The 22,281-nt window shown below is 44.9% G+C and overlaps 1 protein-coding gene across 1 annotated transcript in view; it reads right to left on the reverse strand.

The window, feature by feature from the left end:
• BRWD1 (bromodomain and WD repeat domain containing 1) overlaps positions 1-22,281 on the reverse strand; it is a 1,722,898-nt gene that overhangs the window by 1,622,021 nt on the left and 78,596 nt on the right. Inside the window, exon 6 of the mRNA XM_069202575.1 lies at positions 8,229-8,327. Within this exon, the coding sequence (XP_069058676.1) occupies positions 8,229-8,327 (99 nt within the window). The remainder of the gene's footprint in view (positions 1-8,228; positions 8,328-22,281) is intronic.

Genomic DNA, 22,281 nt, shown 5'->3' on the forward strand with positions numbered 1-22,281 from the left:
TGAAAAGGCCGCCCTTGGTTTAAATTTATACTGTTCCACCATTGAAGCGAGATGTATGTTTGGCGGTCTATCAACACCAGATCTAGAAGTTGACCCTGTGCCTGTGACCACTGTGATGCTAGGCACTGTTGTAAGGGCCGCATGTGCAACCTTGCGTTTGGGACAATGGCTATGCATGAGGACATCATGCCTAGGAGTTTCATTACTAATTTGACCTGTATCTTTTGGTTTGGATACATGGCTTGTATTACATTGTGGAATGTTTGGACTCTTTGTGGACTTGGAGTGGCAATTCCTTTTACGGTGTTAATTGTTGCTCCAAGGTATTGCTGTGTTTGACACGGCAGAAGGTGTGACTTTGAGTAATTGATTGAGAAACCTAGTTTGTGTAGGGTTTCTATGACATAATTTGTGTGTTGTGAACACTATTTGCGTGTTGGTTTTGATTAACCAATCGTCTAGGTACGGGAACACATGTATTTGCTGCCTTCTGATATGTGCAGCTACTACTGCTAGACATTTTGTAAAAACTCTTGGCGCAGTCGTTATTCAGAATGGCAACACTTTGAATTGGTAATGTATCCCTTGGAATACAAACCTTAGGTACTTTCTGTGTGAAGGATGTATTGGTATATGGAAATATGCATCCTTTAGATCCAGTGTTGTCATGTAGTCTTGTTGTTTGAGCAGTGGGATTACTTCTTGTTATGTAACCATGTGAAAGTGGTCTGATTTGATGTATGTATTTAATATTCTGAGATCTAGTATAGGTCTTAGAGTTTTGTCTTTTTTGGGTATCAGAAAGTACAGTGAGTAAACTCCTGTGTTTAGTTCTTGTTTTGGTACTAATTCTATTGCCTCTTTTTGGAGCAATGCTTGAACTTCTAATCCTAGAAGATTTATATGTTGTTTTGACATACTGTGTGTTTTCGGTGGGACTTCGAGAAATTCTATGCAATAAGCATGCTGGATAATTGCTAGTACCCAAGTATCTGTTGTTATCTCCTCCCAATGTTTGTAAAATTGGCTTAGTCTTCCCCCCACAGGTGTTATGTGATGGGGATGTGTGACTTGTAAGTCACTGCTTATTTTGAGGACTTTTGGGGCTTTGGAATTTTCCTCTATTTTTTTGGAATTGTCCCCCTCTATATTGCCCCCGAAAACTTCCAGCTGATATTGGCTTTGGTAAGTGGGCCTTGTTTGTGATGTTGTGGTTTCTGTAGGTTGTCCTCGAAACCCTCCCCTAAAAGGTGTTTTGCGAAATGTGCCTCTGCGGGGAGTAGAGTGCGCCCATGGCTTTTGCTGTATCAGTGTCTTTCTTGAGTTTATCAATAGCAGTGTCGACTTCCGGCCCAAACAACTGCTGTTCATTAAATGGCATATTTAGCACGGCTTGTTGAATTTCCGGCTTGAAACCTGACGTGCGCAGCCATGCGTGCCTTCTTATTGTTATTGCAGTATTTACTGTCCTTGCAGCCGTATCTGCTGCATCCATTGAAGACTGTATCTGATTATTAGAGATACTTTGTCCTTCTTCCACCACTTGTTGTGCTCTTTTTTGGAACTCCTTGGGTAAGTGTTCTATCAAATGTTGCATCTCATCCCAGTGAGCTCTATCATATCTTGCCAAAAGTGCTTGTGAATTGGCAATGCGCCATTGGTTTGCTGCTTGTGCTGCAACCCTTTTGCCCGCAGCATCAAATTTGCGACTCTCTTTGTCTGGAGGTGGTCCGTCCCCCGAGGTATGAGAGTTCGCTCTCTTACGAGCTGCCCCAACAACTACTGAGTCTGGTGTTAACTGGGTTGTAATATAAACAGGATCTGTTGGCGGTGGCTTGTACTTTTTCTCCACCCTTGGAGTTATGGCTCGGCCTTTAACAGGATCCTGAAAGATTTGTTTTGAATGTTTTAGCATTCCTGGGAGCATAGGTAGTCTTTGGTATTGGCTATGAGTGGAGGATAGCGTGTTAAACAAAAAGTCATCCTCAATTGGTTCGGAACGCAAGGTGACGTTATGGAAAGCAGCTGCCCTTGCGATCACCTGTGAGTAAGATGTACTGTCCTCAGGAGGGGGCGGCCTGGCAGGGTACGAGTCTGGGCTGTTGTCCGATACTGGAGCATCGTAAAGGTCCCATGCATCGGGATCATCCTGACTCATTGTAGTATGAGCTGGGGAGTGCATCAGTGGAGGAGTTGCTACTGGTGATGTGTGCACTGATGGTGGTGGAGACGGTGGTGGAGTTGTTTTCTTTGCCACCTTTGCCTGTGGCTCCTTGTCCTTTTTTTGAAAGGCAAGTTTTCTTTTTATTTTAATTGGGGGAAGAGTGGTTATCTTCCCTGTGTCTTGATGAATGTGGAGCCTCCTTTGAGTATAGTCTGGCTCTACAGCTTGAAGTTCCTCTCCAAATCTATGTTTTTGCATTTGGGAGGACAATCTTTGTTCCTCTGTATAGGAACCTGTTTTCGGCTCCAAGGCTGGATGTTTCGGAACCGAAACTTTTTCGGACGTCTTTTCAGGCTCCGAAGAAACCTTTGTAATTTTCGGCGTGGTGGTTTCTCGGTGCCGAATTTGTTCGGTGCCGCTGTCACGGTGCCGAAATTTCTCTGAGCCGATGTCTCGGGTCCGAGATTGCTGTGTGGCAGTATCTCGACCGGAGTCGGATGACTTTGACACAAGCATGCCCTTTTTCAGTGCCTTGGCTCGGTCACCTATTTTTTGGGTTAAGCCATGGCCTGTTGGCGGTGGCGTCCCCTGGGCTTTTGTTGACTTCTCGTGAGTCTTATGTTTCGACGTCTTACTCACGGTTTTCGGCATTTCTTCGGCCTCGAGCTCTTCCGAGTCCGACTCGTGGATAGAGAAAGCTTCCTCTTCCTCCTCGAAAAGCTCTTGTCCTGTCGGCGTCGACGCCATCTGCAGTCTTCTGGCTCTTTGGTCTCTTAACGTCTTTCTGGACCGAAACGCTCGACAGGCCTCACAAGTATCTTCCTTGTGCTCTGGGGACAAGCACAAGTTACAGACCAGATGCTGATCCGTATACGGATACTTGTTATGGCATTTTGGACAGAAGCGGAATGGGGTCCGTTCCATCAGCCTTAAAAGTCACACGTGGTCGGGCCGACCAGGCCCCGACGTGGGTATCGAAAAAACCCCGAAGGGCCACCGGAGCTCTTCAAAATTCGGTGTTGATCTGTTGTAACTAACCCGATACCGAACGCAAACAATACCGAAGTTTTTTCCGAGATTCTAACTAACTTTCCGACCCGAAACACGGAGCGAAAAGGAACACGTCCGAACCCGATGGCGGAAAAAAAACAATCTAAGATGAGTCGACGCCCATGCGCAATGGAGTCGAAATGGGAGGAGTCCCTCGGTCTCGTGACTTGAAAAGACTTCTTCGAAGAAAAACAACTTGTAACACTCCGAGCCCAACACCAGATGGCGGGATGTGCACAGCATGTGTATCTGCAGCTACACATGCCATCGAACATATATATACATAGTTGGTGATAATGCGTTCTTCAAATCAGATGATGTTATTTAATTTCTCCTGTCTTATTGTGACTTCTGTCAATACTTGTATTTGTAAATGCTTGTTTATTAAAGTTCGTTTCTCCTTTCTTACTTCGACATTTGTTGTTAACTTGTATTTGTAAATGCTTGTTTATTACAGTTAGTTTCTCCTTCCTTACTTCGACATCTGTCGATAACTTGTAGTTGTAAATGCTTGTTTATTTAAGTTCGTTTCTCTTTTAAACTCTATTTTGGTTTATTACCATTGAATTTGTAAATGCTTATTTGTTAACAGTTATATTCTCCTTTAAACTTGGCCTTTGTTTATAACCTTGACATTTGTAGATACTTGCTCTTTTAAAAGTTCGTTTTTTCTTTGACTTTAATTTCTTAAACAAGAACCTTGTAAACATAAGGTTAATTCATACATTAACTCTGTAGCCTTGCCGACTTCCACGGGAACGGTCTACTATCAAACTCTTCGAATAAACCTTGACAATATTTATCCGTTTTCTGTAATATAATCTTCAAATGTAATTTTACCTCACAGGAGTTTCTGTTCTGAAGCGTGCTCTCTCTCCACACAGCTGATTCCTGTCAGACCTCAGTTGAAGTGCAAGGCTTCCAGCTGGAGAGCTCGTAACCTAGCAACCAACCGATTGCAAGACTAGAACTGTAACTAACCTTCAGGACTCACAGCGGCCATCTTGGATCTTCTCTTCTTGATTCTTCCTTTGAAATAAGCGCAAGATTACTCTGCAAACCTTCTTCCAGTTTGGGCTTTGCTGTCTCCACTGAGGATATCTCTTTGCTTTTCTCATGCACTTCTTTGATTTGACTTGGCAAGTTTGTGTGATCATGACAGTATGCAAACCAAGATCATACTAGGAAGTCCTGCAGGAAGGAACAGGCAAAGTACCTGTCCCCATGGACCTGACTGTCAAGGCAGTAGTGTGTAGTGAACATATGCAAAGATGCCCTCGTTGCTGCCAGACAGATGTTCAGGACTGGAACTCCGTGTGCTAACGCATTGGTGGTAGCAGTTGCTCTGGTGGAGTGAAAGCAAACCCTCGGGGGTTGCTTCTTAGCCAATGCGCAGCACATTTTAATGCAAAAAAAAAAAAAAAAAACAGCTAGCGATGACTCTTCTGCACTACCTGAATTTCTTCGCACCCACAGAGTTGATCATGGAAGGGTGTGACCCTTTTAGGTAAAAAGGCGGCCCTGGTATGAAGCACAACATTGTCAGGATGAATGGAAAAGAAAGATGACTTCGAGAAAAGAGCCTGCAGCTCACTCACTCAGCAAGCAAAAGTGATGAATACCAGAAAAGCTGTCTTTAAGGTAAGAAGATGAAGTGGACACTGCTTGGCTGGTGTCTTGGAGGAAGCTAGTTGCTGACTGTTAACTCCTCTTCCTGTAGCCGGTCTGCTAGGGTGGAAATGAAACCAGGATTGTTGGTGTTGTTGCAGGAGCCAATGAGGGGTTTGAAACCTATGCTGAAAGGGTAGTCGATCGTATGGCCCGTATCTTCAGCAGAAATCTTTTTGCTTTTCTAGGCCGACAGCTTTCAGCATATCGAGTTCCACTTTTCTTTTGGCCATTTCATCATCTGTGTGTGCCATGCCTCTTCGTCGACAAATGATGTCCAGGCGACGATGGAGGCCTTGACTGCATTGGGCGACGATGGGTTCACATCAACGGAGGACTTACAGGTGAGGATTGCCTAAATGTCGAGTGGAGTCGGTGAGAATGAACTTTCGACATTGAACAAACAGGAATCTGGCCCAACCTCAAAGTCGACCTCTCAACGTCAATCAGGAACGCAGTTTTTCATGTCGTTCTGCAGATCTTCCCCTGGGCGCCTTCTTGGAGTGAGAAGGATTTCTTGTAGCCAGGTTAGGATCCTCCAGGGCTACTTGAAGCTGTTCTTCCTCTCTCCTGCAGCCTAGTGAGACTAATTTTCTCTTTGACTTTTAAAGTGCACCTGGACATCTTCTGGCGTTGGTGAAAGTTTTCAGGCAGATGAATCTCAGGAAGACAGGTGATACAGAAAGTGAGGATCTGTCTGCTACTCATTTTTGCCACAAGAATGGCACTTCACAAAAAGTGAAGGCATAGTGTCACAGAAAAGATGGATTTTTCTGGCAAAAAAGGACACTTCTTTATTTCAAGTCTAAAATGTTCTTAGGAGAAAACAAAAACAGGAGTTTTTGAAGAGAATTTAATTTTTTACAAAAAGCAGAAAAAAAATAGGATAGCTAGGTGCTGCAGGATCCTAACACTATGGACTGGAAAAAAGAACTGACCTGTCACCTGTGGATACAGAGGGTCCTCTGAAAGTCTTAAAGGCACAGTGCCAGTTTTCTTTGTTATGCTTTTAAATGCAGCCTACTGGCTCCCAATGCCTTTCATCCCACTACAGTTTGTTTAATAAAGGCATTATTCCACCTTTCTTTCTCTTTTGTTTTCCTGTATTAGAAAAATGTAAATGTAAAATGAATGGTATAAATGACAATGTCATTGCAGGCATGTTTGTAGCCTACAGTTTAGGCTGCACTATGTACATGAATGGGGTTACACACACACACACACACACACACACACACAGAAGCTGGCTCTCTATATAGTGCACTAAAATGAAGTACATTGTGCCCTAAAATGAAGTACATTGTGCAAAGAGACCAGTGAATGCCCAAAGGTTTGCAGAGGCAGGAATCAAGAGGTCTAGTGCTCTTGTGTAGTAGGGAGGGCGAGCAGTTTGGCTCATCAAGGAGCTCATGTTAAGCATTTGTTGTACTCACAGAGGTTAATGAGACATTTAAAGAATAAATCCGAGACCAGTTTAGAAAAAGAGCAATTGCTTTTATATATGCTTTGAACCAAAGAACTTTATTATAAGGTAATCAGTTTTTAAATTAAAAATACTTTGCAGTTTCAAAAATCAACAGGGCAATTTTCAGTGTCTTCAAAGTTAAACCATGAAAGGACAACAAGAGTGCAGCGTCTCAGGTAAGTACACAACTTACAACTCCAGTCTTCAGAGTTTCAGGCTAGCACCGACAAGGTTCAGGTTGGTACCAAGTGTGCACCCACAGCAGCACGGGGGAAGCTGGGTTCCAAGGTCGAATTCTGTGCCCAGTGTTAGTAAATGGAGCCTGGGAGGGGACCGAAGACGCACTGCTACTAGGTAAGTTCAGGTGGTGTCAGAGGTTGGTGTCCAGGGGCTGAGTCAAGCACCGGAGGGGCCACAAGGCAGCACCAAGCCTACACCCTCAGCGGCACAGGGACAGCTGGGTGCACTGTGCTAACACAGCGTCAGGCACCCAATGCTATCCCCGGTCTCCTTTGGATATCTGCTGCAGCACTGCTTACAGGTGAGTAGAGCGGGGTCAGGGGTGGATCTCCTGGGGTTGAAGCAAGGACAAGGGGTGGGGGGGGCACAAGCCAGCAGCAACCTTACACCATCAGCGGCACAAGGACAGCCAGGTGCAGAGTGCCAACACAGGGTCGGGCTCTCAACGTTAGTCAATACAGGAGATCACTTTCAGAAATGGGCCGCAGGCTTTGGCCAGGAGAGGTCAACCTACAGCGGCCCAGGTAGAGTAAGATGACAGGGGCTGTAGGGACACCAACGGTCTAGCTCCACAAGGCCCAGCAGCTCCGGGTGCAGGGGTGTCTTTTGGCATCTGAAACAGTTAACCGGGCAGGTCTCGGTCAAGGGGAGCCCTCAGATTTAGGGTGCAGGAATTGCTGTAGAGTCCAGAAGGGGTCAGCCCAAGTGGACTCTTGGTCAAAAGCACTGGGGAACCTTTACAGCACTGGTGGGCCACTTGGACACTGGCAGACTTCTTGTTTCTTTAGAGTTGTTTCTTTTGGACAGGTCCGCTGTCCACATGTGTTCTCGTTCTTTATTGAAGGCAGGCAGTCCTCCCAAAGGTTTATAGGTTGCTGGGCTGCAGGATAGTCGTCTTCTGGTGCAGGTTCTTTGAAGGCTGCAGACAAGCCGGTAGGGCTGGGGCCAAGTCAGCTGGTGTCTTCAGTCTTCTCTGCTGGATGACTTCTGTGATGCCCATCTCTTCTTTGGTTGGCAGGAATCCTATTCTAGGGTTCAGGGGTGTCACCTAAATACTGAATTTAGCGGCGTTACAGGGGGTACCAGGTTGTAGCCAATGGGCTACCCACCTTAAGGGTGACTACACCCTTCCTATGACCATTTCCTTTGCGAAGTGGCATAGCCCTAACCCTATTGGCCTAACTGAATCCATAAAAAAAATACTGTCCACTTCAGCTCGTCTCGTCAAGACTAATTTGCATATAGCTGTGTCTAATCTGCAGTGGCATTGTGGTAAAAATAACAATGGGTTGGAAGGCTACCCTTAGCAATTGCCAGTGCGTTAGAGTTATTTCAAGCATCCTCCCATCAACTTTGGTGTGTTTTATGTAAGTTCATAACAACAAGATTCACAAGAACGCACAATGCTAGTAGTTAAGGGAAAAATATTTTGAATGCAATCACAACTTGGAAAAAAAAATGAAGTAGGTTTTAAGAAAAAAAACACTTCACCCTTAAAATCCAGTATTGCTCAGTTGATACAATTCTAGCACAGACAGAGAACTTAACTTTAATATAATAACTTCGGTGGCATATCATTTTACAAAATCATGCTAATAATTTGAGGCTGCTAGGCTGATGAAAATTACCAAGGGTACATACCAACGTTTGATGTCCAACGATATTTTACAGGCATTTCAGGAGGTCTTCCTCGATGGAGAGCAGCTAAGGCAGGTCCCTTCCAGATACTGCTACTGCAATCTTTTTAAAATAGAACATTCTCAGTTTTAAATTTTAATATGCAATTACAATCACAATTTTAATTAAGGGATTTAAAAACAAATGAGTAGCCATTTGTATGTAGAAGTACACTTCACTATAGGCAGCGAGATGCGTAGAATTCAAGGAACAAGGATTTTTTCCAATTTAAGGACACCACTACAACTTGAACACAAAATTGCTAAGCAACATGTGAGATATTGCCAATTAAATTATGGACAGATCACTACATTAGCAGTCTGAGTGTTACATATCCCAAGAAACATTCATGACAATTTACTTGTTTTAATCATTTACTGTTTTAACATTACCAGATATGGGTTAAGGAGATCTTGGAAAATTGCAATGTGAAATAAGCTAATCATGTTTTATTGTCTTCCGCTCAAGTGGAACATCCTCAGACACCAAAACAAAATAAATGAGGACACTCAAGACCATCAATTTAGCTACCTGTAAATCTGTTTAAGTTCTGACGTATGGGCCTGAGGTACACCAGTTAAAGGTCAGAGCTTAAAATGGTTAGATTACTACAGTGACGCATAGATTTGTTGTGTACACAGTATTATTTCATTAATACATTTTAACACCTTACCTAGACACACTCTGGTGCATCTTTCAGCCACTGGCCAGCACCTGGGAGAGCTGAAAAGGGGGCGGGAGGGGGTTGGCTATTATTGTCATATGCCAATCGACCCGACCCTCCTTCCCACCCAACAGGGAAACTCCACATTAAAAAAGAAAAATATATATATATATGTATATACACATACACACACACATATATATACATACACACTTACTGAAAAAAAAAACTAAAGTTACAGGGACATAGTAAGAAACAGAATTAAAAAAGTCCATAGAAATTCACTTAAATAATCAAAGGTTACAGGGACGTTATAGTTAGGCTCATATTTTAAATGTACATAACCATAGAAATTCTTGTGCTAGAGTTCTCATGAACTATAACTCGTGCCCTAGGGTAACTATAACTTGCGCCCCACCAAGCCCTTTGGCCAACGCCTATAACAACCCAACCCCTCACTGCACAGGCCAGGCCATGCAGCCAACCCCTATATCCAGCCAAACCTGCGCTGCACATGGCCTTCGGCCGTGCATGGTAGGGGTTGGCCCAGGGCCTGGCCTCTGGCAAGACGCTGCGGCCTACCTCCCTAACCACCCAACTCAATGATGCGTACAGCCTTTGACGTGTGCAGTGGGAGTTGCCCGCGGCCTGTCTTTCTGGGTGTAGAGTGAGCTGGTCAGTCTGGATGTGAGAGTGGGTGCATCAGTGTCCATGAACACCTATTAGTGGGTGTATGAGGGTTTCAGTGGATCTGAGTGGGTTTGAATGTGTGAGCGGATCTGTGAGCGGGTGTGTGAGTGCAAGTGTGTCTGTTAGTGGGTGCACGAGGCTCTGAGTGGGGCTGAGTGGGTGCATGAGGTTCTGGGAGGGGGTGCATAAGTGTGAGAGAGGGAAAAATTAGTGTATGAAAGCCTGAATGTTTTTTGTTGTCGCCGATATTTGCGAACTTGTCACAATACACAGGCAGAGGCCGTGCTGAACGTTGCAACATATTCGTAAATGTAAGGGCCTAATTTAAGTATTAAAGACCTCCACCCTGGCCCCGTATGCCACATTTCATTTTATTTTTCAGCCCTAGGGGCCGTGTCCCATTACCTGAAATGACAGGCGCACATGTCTGCTCAGGTTGCGGCCAGCCAATCAAAGCATTCCTGGTGGCGCATGCATTTGCAAATATGCCATAATCATCGTGAAATCGTCACGAAGGATCTGCAGCCCTAGATATACAAATGTATTTTCCCTATAAGTTATCCGGAACTACTGAACGGATTTACATCAAATATACAAAAGAGCAGTCTGCGTACCGAAAACTACCTTACTGCCAAATTTCATGTAATTCCGACCAGCAGCTCAGCCTGAAGTCTTGATCAAAACTCCTATGGGAATTAACAACATGGGAAACCCACACTTTTTGACCCGCCCTTTTTCTCAGCCCCCACTGGACGGATCACCCTGAAACTTCCCATGCGCAACAAGAATTACGGCACATTTATTCTGGAAAATTTTGTGAAGATTCAAACGGTGTCAAAAATACAGGCAAAAAAAAACTTTTTCTCTTGAAATATGGTCCTAAGTATAACCACCTAGTGGTGACTCCCACTGTGTTATATAAATATTTTATATATTCACTGAAGAAGAAAAAAAAAAAAAAAAAAAAAAAAGTTACAGGGATGTTATAGTTAGGCTTCAAATTTACTAGAACAAAACCATTGAAATTCTGCCTGTGATATAGCTACACCAAACTAGCCTACCATTGGCATACCTTCCTTTTGAAGTATGAACACACTCTATACATAGAACCATAAACTAAAAAATTTAATGAGAGTGTATGGAGCAGTTAGACAACCGCTGACAAAGAGTGGAGCCCCAAAAGGTAAGTACCTAGAGGATCCCAAAGCGGACAAGTGCAGAGAGGTAGGATACCCGTTTTTCCCACAGGCTAACATGGGGACGTCGCGGTTGGAGAATGCAGGGACAGGACCAGACCAGTGGAACTCAAGGGCGGATTCCAGATGAAGAGGACCTGCAAAAGAAGGGGACAGAGTCCAGTCCACGCAGGAGTGTCCAGATGGGGCAGAAGCCAATGCCCACTCTTCTGTAGCTGACGATCTGGGTCGACAGTGATAAATTAAGTCCAGCTGCGGGGCCCTGGAGCTGCAGAGGAGTCCCTGAAGTCCCCTATGAGGTGTCCTTTGCCGGTCTGCAGATAGGTCAGTGGTCACGATGGTCACCAATAAGCTCAAGCAAATACAAGAGGAGCTGTTGGACGTTTTACAGAGATGTACAGGACCAGCAAGGTCCTGGGGACTGGACCCTTGGAAGGGAGTGCAGCCTGACCCTCAGTAGACAGGAGAGCCAGCAGAAGCAGTCAAGCCCCCACAAGCAACCCACTGACAGCAGGCACAGTAAGTCGCAGTGAGGCCCAGTCAGCACACCTGAAGAGAAGTTAAACGTCGCTGGAGCAGCAGAGGAGACTGTCCTTTCAGAGGTAGAGTGTTGGGGACTGGGACTACTTGGAGCCTGAAGATCCCTCAGAGCAGGAGTCAACAAGCCTTCATTGGTGCAACAGTCGCAGTGCACAGGGATTCTGTTCCTGTGGCAGACGCAAAGGCTTACCGTCCTCCAAGTTGGAAGATCCCACCAGTCGGATATTGTTGCCTTATGTGCCTGCGGATGCAGGGGAGTGACTCCTTCACTCTAATGGAGATTCCTTCTTGCTTCTTTTGGAGCAGGTGAAGTCTTGCCCACCCCAGAGGATGCACAGCCGTGGAAATGTTGCAAGGAGATGTCTTTTCAGGCACTGCAGTCTTGTTCGGTTCCTTTGTTGCCCTGCAGCAGTTCCGGAGGCCTGGGACAGAAGACGTTTTTGCACAGAGGTCCTGGTGGAGTTTTGCACAATGAATCTGGGGAGCCACCATCAAGGGAGTCCCTAAATAACCCAAAAAGGGGGTTTTGTTACTCTCTGGAATGGTCTCTGACATCAGCTACCTGGTCTACCCAGTCAGATGCTCCCAGAGGCCTCCGCCAATCTTGGTTTCAAGATGGCAGAACCAAGTGGCCACCTGGAGGAGCTCTCACCACCACCTTAGAGCTGCAGCCGGACAGGGGAGTGGATACTGATGAAAACTGGATTATGCAAGGAGGGCACCAAATGTGCCTTTCAAAGCAGCCCTGTGGTGTGAGGAGGCTACCCCCTCCAGCCCAATAACCCCTGTTTCCAAAGGAGAGGAGGTTGCACCTCTCTCCTACAGGAAATACTTTGTTCTGCTGTCCCCTGCTTGAGCAGGTCAAGCAGCTGGAGGGCAGAATCATGTCTGAGGGGCTGCAGCAGCACAGGCTGCCCGCTGACCCTGGAAGACTGGTAGGAGCAGAACTGGGGGATCCTCTAAGGAACCCCCAGGGTGCATGGAATCATGCCACCAACACTGGAATCAGTAATGGCGTATGATTCCGACACGTTTGATACCAAACATGTCCAGGTTTTGAGTTACCATTATGTAGCTGGACCATGGAGAGTGACCAGTGGCCAGTACATATCTAAAATGGCTTCCTTGTACTTACGGGGAATTGGGACTGGAGTACGTAAGGGCAGCTCTGCTCATGCATTGGTGCCCCCATACACAGGGACTTGCACCCTGCCCTTTGTGCTGAAAAGGGGCTACCATAGGGGTGACTTACAGTGAACTAGTAGTGAAAGGGTGCATGCACCTTTTCGTGCACGGTGCAAGTGGCAGGCCTGCAAGGTCTCCCTTGGGTCGCATAATACATACTGCAGCCCATGGCAAACCCCTGGTGTACCAATGCCATGGGTACCTAAGTACCATCTATCACGGACTTACAGGGGTATACCAGTATGGCACTTGTCGGGTGTAAGAAGAACTAGGACAACCAAATTTAGAGGATGGAGAGCGCTATCTCTCTGGCCATGAAGTATTCGTGGGAAAAAAAAGACTAGCTTGTGCAGGGAAATGCACAGCTCTGTTTGGCTGCCAACACTTCAAACCAGAAGTGTTGCAGCCTTCTTGGGACTCCGCTTGAGCAGAGTCCCAGTAAAAAAAAAAAATAAGACAAGGGGCCAGACACTCTGACCCGTCAGCTCTGGTAGTGGGGTCCCGGGGGGGTGAATAGAGGTCGGTTTGTGGGAGTGGGGGACTTAGCCAGTCCCCACCAACAGCCCCAGGGCCCACCACCTCCCCGGGGCAGATTGTATGAACTGTTTGGGCCCGTCGACCTCCCCCATAGCCCCAGGGACTGCCACTTCCCAGGGTTTTAATTATAATAAATGTTTATAAATGTTTATTAGGGGTGGTCCTAGCTGGGGTGGTCACTCCTTCCTGCTCTCCCTAATTTTCCATCCAGAATTGCCACCAAAAGTTGGGCTTTGTCTAGGGGGAGGGCAAGCAACTCCACTAGCTGGGGTGTCCTGTGGCAGTGGAACAAGAGGCTTGAGCCTTTGAGGCTCATCGCCATGTGTTACACTTCCGCAGAGGGGAGGTGTAAAGCGCCTCCACCCAGTACAGGCTTTGTTTCTGACCACAGAGAGCACAAAGGCTCTCACCCCATGTGGTCAGAAACTCGTCTGGAAGTGGCAGGCTGGCACAGACCGGTCAGCCTTGCACTAGCAGTTAGGCTAACATACAGGGGGCCTCTCTGTGTGCATTTTTCAATAATTCCCACACTGGCACCAGTCTTTGATAACTGGGAAGTTTGGTTTCAGAGAAGCCATTATGGAACTGTGGAGTTTGTGTTTGACAAACACTCAGATCATATACTCTTTGTGGCTACCCTGCACTTACAATATCTAAGAATTGGCTTAGACACTGTAGGGGCATAGTGCTCATGGAGATATGCCCTCACCAGTGGTATAGTGCACCCTGCCTTGGGGCTGTAAGGCCTGCTAGAGGGGTGACTTACCTATGCCACAGGCAGTGGTTTGTGGGCATGGCACTCTGAGGGGAGTGCCATGTTGACTGTCTTTTCTCCTCACTAGCACACACACGCTGCAAGGCAGTGTGCATGTGCTGAGTTAGGGGTCTCAGAGGGTGGCATACTACATTTTGCAGCCCTTAGGGACCTTCCCTGGTCACAGGGCCCTTGGTACCAGGGACTTAATTGTGTGCCAATTATGGAAACAAAGGTACAGATTTTGGGAAAGAACACTGGTGCTGGGGCCTGGTTAGCAGGATCCAAGCACACACTCTACGTTGGAGATTATATATATATATATATATATATATATATATATATATATATATATATAAATAAAACCAGGCCAACAAGGTAATTTTTCTACAGATGCGATTTACATTGATTGATTGAGTGTGTGTGTATGGGTGTACATGTTGACTACAATTCATGATGACAGCACTTACCCCTTCACAGGATCAGGTCAGATGGTCGAAGTTCACAAGCCCATCAGTATACTATTACAAGCATATGGGAGAAGTGGATAAGAACGACCAGGTTCTTCAGCCATACGAGTCTTGTAAAACTTGCACCTGATACATGAAACTGTTTGCCCACCTGATCCAGAAGGCAACATACAATGGGTATGTTGTTTATCGTCAGACAACTATAGGAAGACTCACGTCTTTCCGTGACTTTGTTACCCGTCATTTAAAATCTTATTGCCACAGAAGGGACAGCCTCCCCTTCACATCCTCTAGGGGACATGGCAAGGCTGCAGGAGTGACACTCTGCCGATTTAATTCCGGAAACACCTAAAAAGACTCTACCATGTCATGTTTGTAAAGTCTGCTTTGAGCAGGGAAAGTGGCAGGTGAGTTGTGTTTAGTGTCTACAGTGCCCATCTCAGCCAGTACTGCGTTTTCCTACTTGTTTTCTGCTGTATCATACAAAAATGAAGTACTGGGACACTGACTGAGGTGGAGGTGTTGTTACGTAAAACTTTTAATGGCTGTGCTACCTTTCTTGGACCACTACTTTGCTAGGCAAGCCGCCACAGAACTTTAGTTCCTCTACTTGAGGAAACCATGGACTTCCTTGTGGCATGCTCAAACCCCTTTTCTGCCTTCAGAACGTGGTAGGTGCTCTGTCTGCTGACTGACATGTGCATTATAGTCCCCACACTGCATATAATGGTGGGCAGAACATATGCCATGTTGTCACAGAGTACCCTGTGTGGCAAAATGTGAAAGGCTTGGCTAGATTTTTAAGTGATGTTTAGGGAACTTATGTGTACTACACCAGACCACCCTGATTGCCCATTAGAACCAGATCAAGTGCATTATGTCAAACACATGTCATGTGGAACTTTTCACAAACATTTCTGAATGTTTTGAAAGTGTGCAAATGTAATTAGTAACCAATGTTATTGAAAAAGTATCCGGGAGACAATATCTTGTACAATGATTGTTTTCACATCTTATAGTAAAGATGTTAAAACAATCATCATACAATATATTGTGTCCTGTACCTTTTTTCCCAATCACATTGGGTATTATACAAGTTTGCAATTGAGTTTTCACACTTTCAAAGCAAAAGCAGTAGTGTCGATGAGTGTGTCCCACAGGACTTTTGCTTGGCTTACTACTTTAGGGAACTTAGGCAGTATTCCCCAGCATGTTTGCCTTAGTTTCAACAATAAATATGCTTGCTCAGTTCAAGGAATGACGCCTCGGAGGACATACTCAGACACTCCCAATGTGCATCCACAAACTGGAAGGGACATGATTTAGCACAATAAGTGCACTGATGGTTCATGAAAGGCATGTTTTCTCGAGCTTCAAGTAGCTACGGACGGAAGGAATTAGTATAGGTTCACTTGCCAATTATACAGTGTTGGAAAATGGGTTATTGGTAAGGGCAGGTAGGTACCTACACTTAGCAATAGGCCACTAACCTCCACTTGGGTCCAGTTAGGTCTCAGTAAATGAAACCCAGCTCAACCCTTGGTAGCTTGGCAACTAGCGACAAGGCTTAACTTAGGAGACAGAGTGTAAAGCATTCAAATATCACAAAACAGTAATTAAATAAAACACAGGAAACAGCTTAAAAATACAAAACCAATTTATATAAATAGATTATATTTTTATCTTTAAAATGACACCAAAACGAATAAAATCGGATAAGGGGCACCGGAGATATGAATTTTTAAAGAATTATTGATTTTTTTAGCACCTAGAAACCAAAAGCGCCAATTCTGGTCATCTGGCTGCTCCTAGACCGGGGCAAAGTCAAAGTTTAAGGCCAACCGCGATGGAGCCCTGCTTGGCAACAGGCCGCGCGAGGCCTCGGTCAAAAGTTTACCTTCGCACTTAGTCGTTTTTCTGAAGATTTTCTTCAGTGGGACGAATCTGCCAGTCCAATCCGACCTCCTGGAACTCTTCTCCGGATACGCGTCGCGGGAATCCTCGGTGGAGATTTTTACCGTCAGACTTTGACGTTTTTTCAAGGTGAAAATCCTTCGACCGGGGTAAACCTGGATCTTGATCCAACGTCCTTGGAGCCCTCTTCGGATACGCTGGCTGGGAGGTCCAGGTCAACTTTGTACGTTCGGACTTAGTCTCTTTGATGGAGATTTTTCTTCACCGGGACGAACCTACATATCAGGCCGGGTCGCGGTTGAGGCAAGCTGGCTAGAGTTGCTGCGGCGGGTCGGTCCCTCTATGGAGCTTTTTTTCAAAAGTTCCCCAAACTTCTGGGTCTTCTCTCAGATGTTCTTTTAAGGTTCTTTTGGGGTCCCGAGCTCACCCCAAGGGTCCAGAAGCTCCGAGATGATCCTTGGGGGTGTGGACTACAACTCCCAGAATGCACCTGGCACAAACTCCTTTTTGGCCACTGGACAGTGGTCAGCTGGTTGATTTCTTCAGGAGTTGGTGCAAGGGACTCTGGTTAGCAATTTTTCACCTGTAGCAAACAAGGAGTCCCTCATTGAACCAGCTGAAGCCAGGCAAAGTCCTTCTTGTGGTGAAGCCCAAGTGTGCAGCTGGTGCAGTCCTTCCGAGTGCAGGTTCCAGGTGCAGGCCAGGGGTCCAGCAGGGCAGTCCTTCTGTAGTTCTTCCTGGTAGGGATGTGGTAGGGAACTGAGGTGTGGGTAGAGGTCTGCCAGTTTTATCCTTGCTCCTGGGTGAAAAACAGGGGGGTCCTTATTCTCCAATCAGGTGCAGGGTCCTTTCCCCTGTGATGACCACTTCCTGGGAAGTGTGGCAAAAATCAATCCCAGGAGGCAACATTCCTCAAAAATCCATCATGGCTGAAAGTGATATTTGGAGGTTACATCCGGCTGAGCCCACCAACTGGTGTGGCTAAAAATCATAAACACACCCCTCTCCTAATCTAATCAAGGGGGCACCTGGTTGTCTGGGGTTGCAGGATGTGGGGCTGTTGCTGGGTTGCTCCAAATGTCCTTCTCTGCCTTTGAAGACCAGTTTGGCAGCCCTCCCCCTTCCTGCCTCACCATCTGCTGAGGGGAAATTCCCTCCCACAGGCACATCTCTGTGTGAAGCCAGGCCACTTCACACCTCATCAAGGCAGCCTGGCCAGGCTGCCAGAGGCTGGCCAATCAGAGCACAGGCAGCAAAAACAATGCAGGGATGAAACTGGCAACTTTTCAGGTGAAGTTTAAAACTCTTTACCTGAACAAGTTATATTAAATCCAACAACAAAGTCGTGGGATTTATTATAACAAATAATTTGATACCAAACTCTTGGTATGCATTACTTAAGGGGACTTTTAAAATTAAAATTAATTCTCCCCATTCTAGCCTATGGAGGCCATTCACTACAATGAGGGAAAAACAAATGTTACAGTTTTTTACCTCACCAGAGCCTATAAAACTATTTTTATAAGGTCCCTGCTTATAGTTACATGGCACCCAGCCCTAGGGGCACATAGGGCACACCTTAGGGGTGACATATGTAAAAATAAGGTTGTTTAAGACTTTGGAACTACTTTTAATTCAAAAGTCGAATTTGCATATAACTTTAATTTAAAAGCAGCCAGCAAGGCAGGCCTGCCTTTAAAATGATACTGGGCACCTCAGCAGTGCACCTATGGGTGCACTACCTATGCTGTGGTCCCTAAACCTACATGCCCTACCATATACTAGGGACTTCTAGGTAGGTTGACTTAGCCAATTATAATTAGCCTAATTTGCATTTTGATTTTACACAGAGCACAGGTCCTGGGACTGGTTAGCAGTACCCAGGGCACCATCAGAGTCAGGAAAACACCAGTAAAAAGTGGAAAATTGGAACAAAAGGTTAAGGGGCCTCTGCAATCAGCCCTGTTTTCTCACATACAGGATTAGTCAGGACTCTGATGAGGGCAGACAAATGAACAGGTAAGAAAAGCTTACAGTAGGTGTGCTTTCACAGTGATATTGCATAGGTATTCCATAGCATGTTTCCATTAGTTTCAAAGGTATATATGCTAACTCAGTTTGAGGAATGACATCTTGGAGGCATACTTGCACACCCCCACCTTGCACCCACAAACTGGAAGGAGATGGATTTTCCACACTGAGGGCCCTAAAGATGCATGTAAGACATGTCTTCCTGAGCCTCATGTGTCTGTCATGGGAGCCATTAGTAAAGGTTCAATAGGCATGTGTTTGGTAATATTCAGAAAGCAGGAGGCAGTTAGTGTACAGGTGGTAAAATGTAGTCAAACTGATTCATTCTTGTGGCATATGAAAGTTGTATGGCAGCAGTATGTTGATGTGAGTGCACAGATTGGTAGGATTGGGCCCACACCAAGCGGTATCAAAGACGTCTGTGGTGCGTGACTGGCATGTGAATGAACCACAAAGCAGTTGGTGCTTTGACGTGGCTTCATGGCTCACCTTCAGAAGTCATGGTTTCAATATTCAGTTACTTTGATTATTTGTGCTTGGAAGGCATCATTTCTGGAGGAGCTAAAAGGAGCCAGTGTAAGTGGTGGATTAACTTCAAGAAATTAGTACCAGATTTATAGCTGTGGCTGTAGATGGCTCTTACTATGGACCTTTTTTCTCATTATGTGTAGCTGTGGATTTTGGGCCCTAGCTCAGCCGGCACCTAGGCAAACCGTCACATATCTTTAAAAACTAGACAATCAAGGGAGTCTAGGGGTGCACAAATTAGTGTTACCAAGAAGCCCCTGCAAATGCTAAACTTTGGTAAGAAACATACATTTTCATCATATTTCTATGACGGAAAGACAGAATCTGCGTGGAGCCACAGGTTTTGTACTGTGAGTTTCCACACATCTCTGATAAGAACAGTACCCTACTTGTGTGGATGATCCAAGAGAAAAGGACGCAAAAGGCCCTAAATCGCTATGTTGAGAGATAAGCAATAGGGGCAGGTGCTGTACTGAGGGCCGTGCTGTGGCACCACCTACGCAAACCTACGAACCACAGACATTTTAAAAACTATTTAACCAAGGGAGTGGTATGCCTTGCATGGATCCCACAAGGTTTCCTTACCCACAATGCTCTACAAACCTCAAACTCACTGAAAAAACACATTTACCTTTCCTACCACTCTGCATTACCCCCACTTGGGTCAATCAAAATGCAGACTGACTTGTGCAACAGGCTCAGCCACGCAGGAACGGCTCAAAACAAAGCCAAAGGGAGCCCTCGCGCCTGGGGACTACCACTGTCCTTGGTTTGATCCGTTTCTGTTATGGGCACCTGGCCTACCCACACAAGTGAGGCACCATTTTTAACAGGAGACTTGGGGTACGCCAGTCGGAAGGTTGTTTGTGGCTCCCTGCAAATTCCATAACTTTCAATCACAGAAATATGAGGGAAATATGATTTTTTTTTATTCAGAGTTTGAGGTCTGCAGGGGATTCTGGCTAAAAAATAATAATAAAAGAAAAAAAACACACATGGTGAGATCCAAGCAAGTAAGCCCATCCTAGATACACTTATGTCTAGTTTTCAAAAATGTACAGGTGGGCTAGGTTTCCCTAGGTTCCACTGAGCTAGGGTCCAAAATCTACAGCTGCCTACACTAGAAAAAGAGGGTCAGTTTTCTGTGGAAAAATGTGATGCGTCCTTATTGCCTTTTCGGTTGTTTCCTGTTGAAGGCATTAAGTCTACCCACAAAAGTGAGGTGCCATTTTCATCAGAAGACTCTTGGGAGCATAGAAGAGTAGAATATTTGTTCTTACCAACCGAATTTTGCTGCATTTGTACATTTCAAATGTAAGCCAGCATATAAGAAAGATGCCAATTTTTTGAAAAATACAAAATAACTAAATATATATAATTTAAACGTGGTCTCCGGTACGCGAAACGGCTGGCACGCCGGTTGAGTGCGCGTGGTTGTACCACTGGAGGAACTCGGATATTGTATCTCACTCAGCACCGTGCCTCTGACAATCGAAAGAAAACGCAGCCGGATTGACACGGTAGGATTGTTGTCGTTCCCGGGGGGGGGTTGGAGAACGCCCGTGGGATAATGAACGCGGTCCTCTGAGCAGTTTGAAAGCTTGATATCAGCGTTTCATCGTTTACATCACTAATTGGCACACGGCCCGGAAAATAAATGGAAAATCAACGGCAGGGAAGAATTTACTTTGCCTTCTGATATACGGCTTTCCTGTCCTACAAAAGCAGATTAACTTAGAATCTGAAACTATCCACAAGCTACACAGTAATTAGCTATTAATAGGTTTATATTTATACAGAGTCCCGCTTTATAGAACTTTGGTCCGTTACCTTTTATTCTACCTTTCCTTGCTTTCTTCGTTAAGAGTTACAAATCTGACATTTGAATAAGCTACGAGATATTGTTAAACTCTATGTGAAATGGCTGAACGGAGAAAAATGTGGGAACAAGCAGCAGCCGAGCTATTTGACAATTCGAAAACCAGCAGTGGACCCATGGGGGTTCAAATTCAAACTACCTCAAATATCATACATCAAATAGAAAAAGCACGTATTTCGGAACTTAAAAAATGGTGGGAAATGACCTCATTAACTAAATACATTGAAAGTGGTAGAATTCCTAGAGGTCTACGTATTTTAATTTTACCCACCTTAGGAGACATGGACTCTGATTTACTGGAGGAATGGCGAATGCAAACAACAGATTGCTCAACCAAACTTATGGGAACTTTAACAACTCAAGCCAAGAGACGCATGGAGGAACAAATCATTAAAATTGAACAACTTACAAAAGAATTAGAAAAGATGCCTAACCAACAAGAAATTTCTAATCAGCTAGCAAAAATGGAAGAACGGATTAAACACAAGGAAGATGAAATTAAATTACGTAAAGCACATAAATTCAACAGAAACAAGATAGATTACGAGCATGGAAGAATCTACACATTTGCTCGAAAATATGACACTGTAAGAACCAAAGATGTGTCCAAGATTGGGGCTGAATGCGCTGTACAACAGATATCTGCAGATGACAGTTCAGAAGTAGAGTCTTCTGCTGACGAGATACCGCGCAATAAGCTGGATTTTCAGGGGGAAATGCGCCTTATGCAAATGATCACGCCACCTCCTGGGTTAAATCGCAGACGTGGCCGAGGAAGCGGAAGACGAGGAGGGGCAAGAAGAAGAAGCAATCAACTATCAAATTAGAACCTAATCCTGGATCAGTTAATAAATTGAATGACTTGAGTACGGTGGTGAATATTTCCCACAGTACCTTGACAGACAATCAGCTTTGCATACTTGATTTAGGATTAAGCTTTTGCCCTAATACACAATGGGATTACGTTAATACCCGTATTGAACTGTACAAATTTGTTCGTAAACTACGTCTCATCAAACATTTTTCAAATAAAGATATAAATCGAATGACAGACAACGTCAACCAGAGGGCTGGACTCTCCGGATTCAACATTTCTGATAGCTCAGAATTGATAGCCATCAATGAGTTGGATCGTGACAGCGATGAAGATAGATGTTCCATACATGATGATACAAACAAGAGCACAGATATGCTTAATCAGATGGGTTTTACAACTAACCTCTATGAAAAAAGTAATCTAAAACTGTTGAGTAGATTTAATCCTCCACTACCTAGTGGCAACCTGATAGACATATTTCATGAGCTAGTAATCAACGATATTGATAAATTTCGCAATAAGAGCTCTTTAAAGATATCGAGAAAGATGAGACCTAATTTTACGCAACAAGATTGGCAGGATCTAAACACACTGAGGTCGAACTCTTCTATCATCATTAAGCCCTCAGATAAGGGTGGCAACATTGTTGTCATGGATACAACTGATTACACTAAGGAAGCATATCGGCAATTGATGAACAGAGAGCATTATGAGAAATTGAAGATCAGCCCCTTATCTCAATATCAAGGGACATATCATGATATGCTAAATGAATGGTATACAAAGCAATTGATGGATTATGATGAGTTTAT

This window comes from Pleurodeles waltl, chromosome 8 (assembly GCF_031143425.1).
Source record: "Pleurodeles waltl isolate 20211129_DDA chromosome 8, aPleWal1.hap1.20221129, whole genome shotgun sequence".
Lineage (NCBI taxonomy): Eukaryota > Metazoa > Chordata > Amphibia > Caudata > Salamandridae > Pleurodeles > Pleurodeles waltl.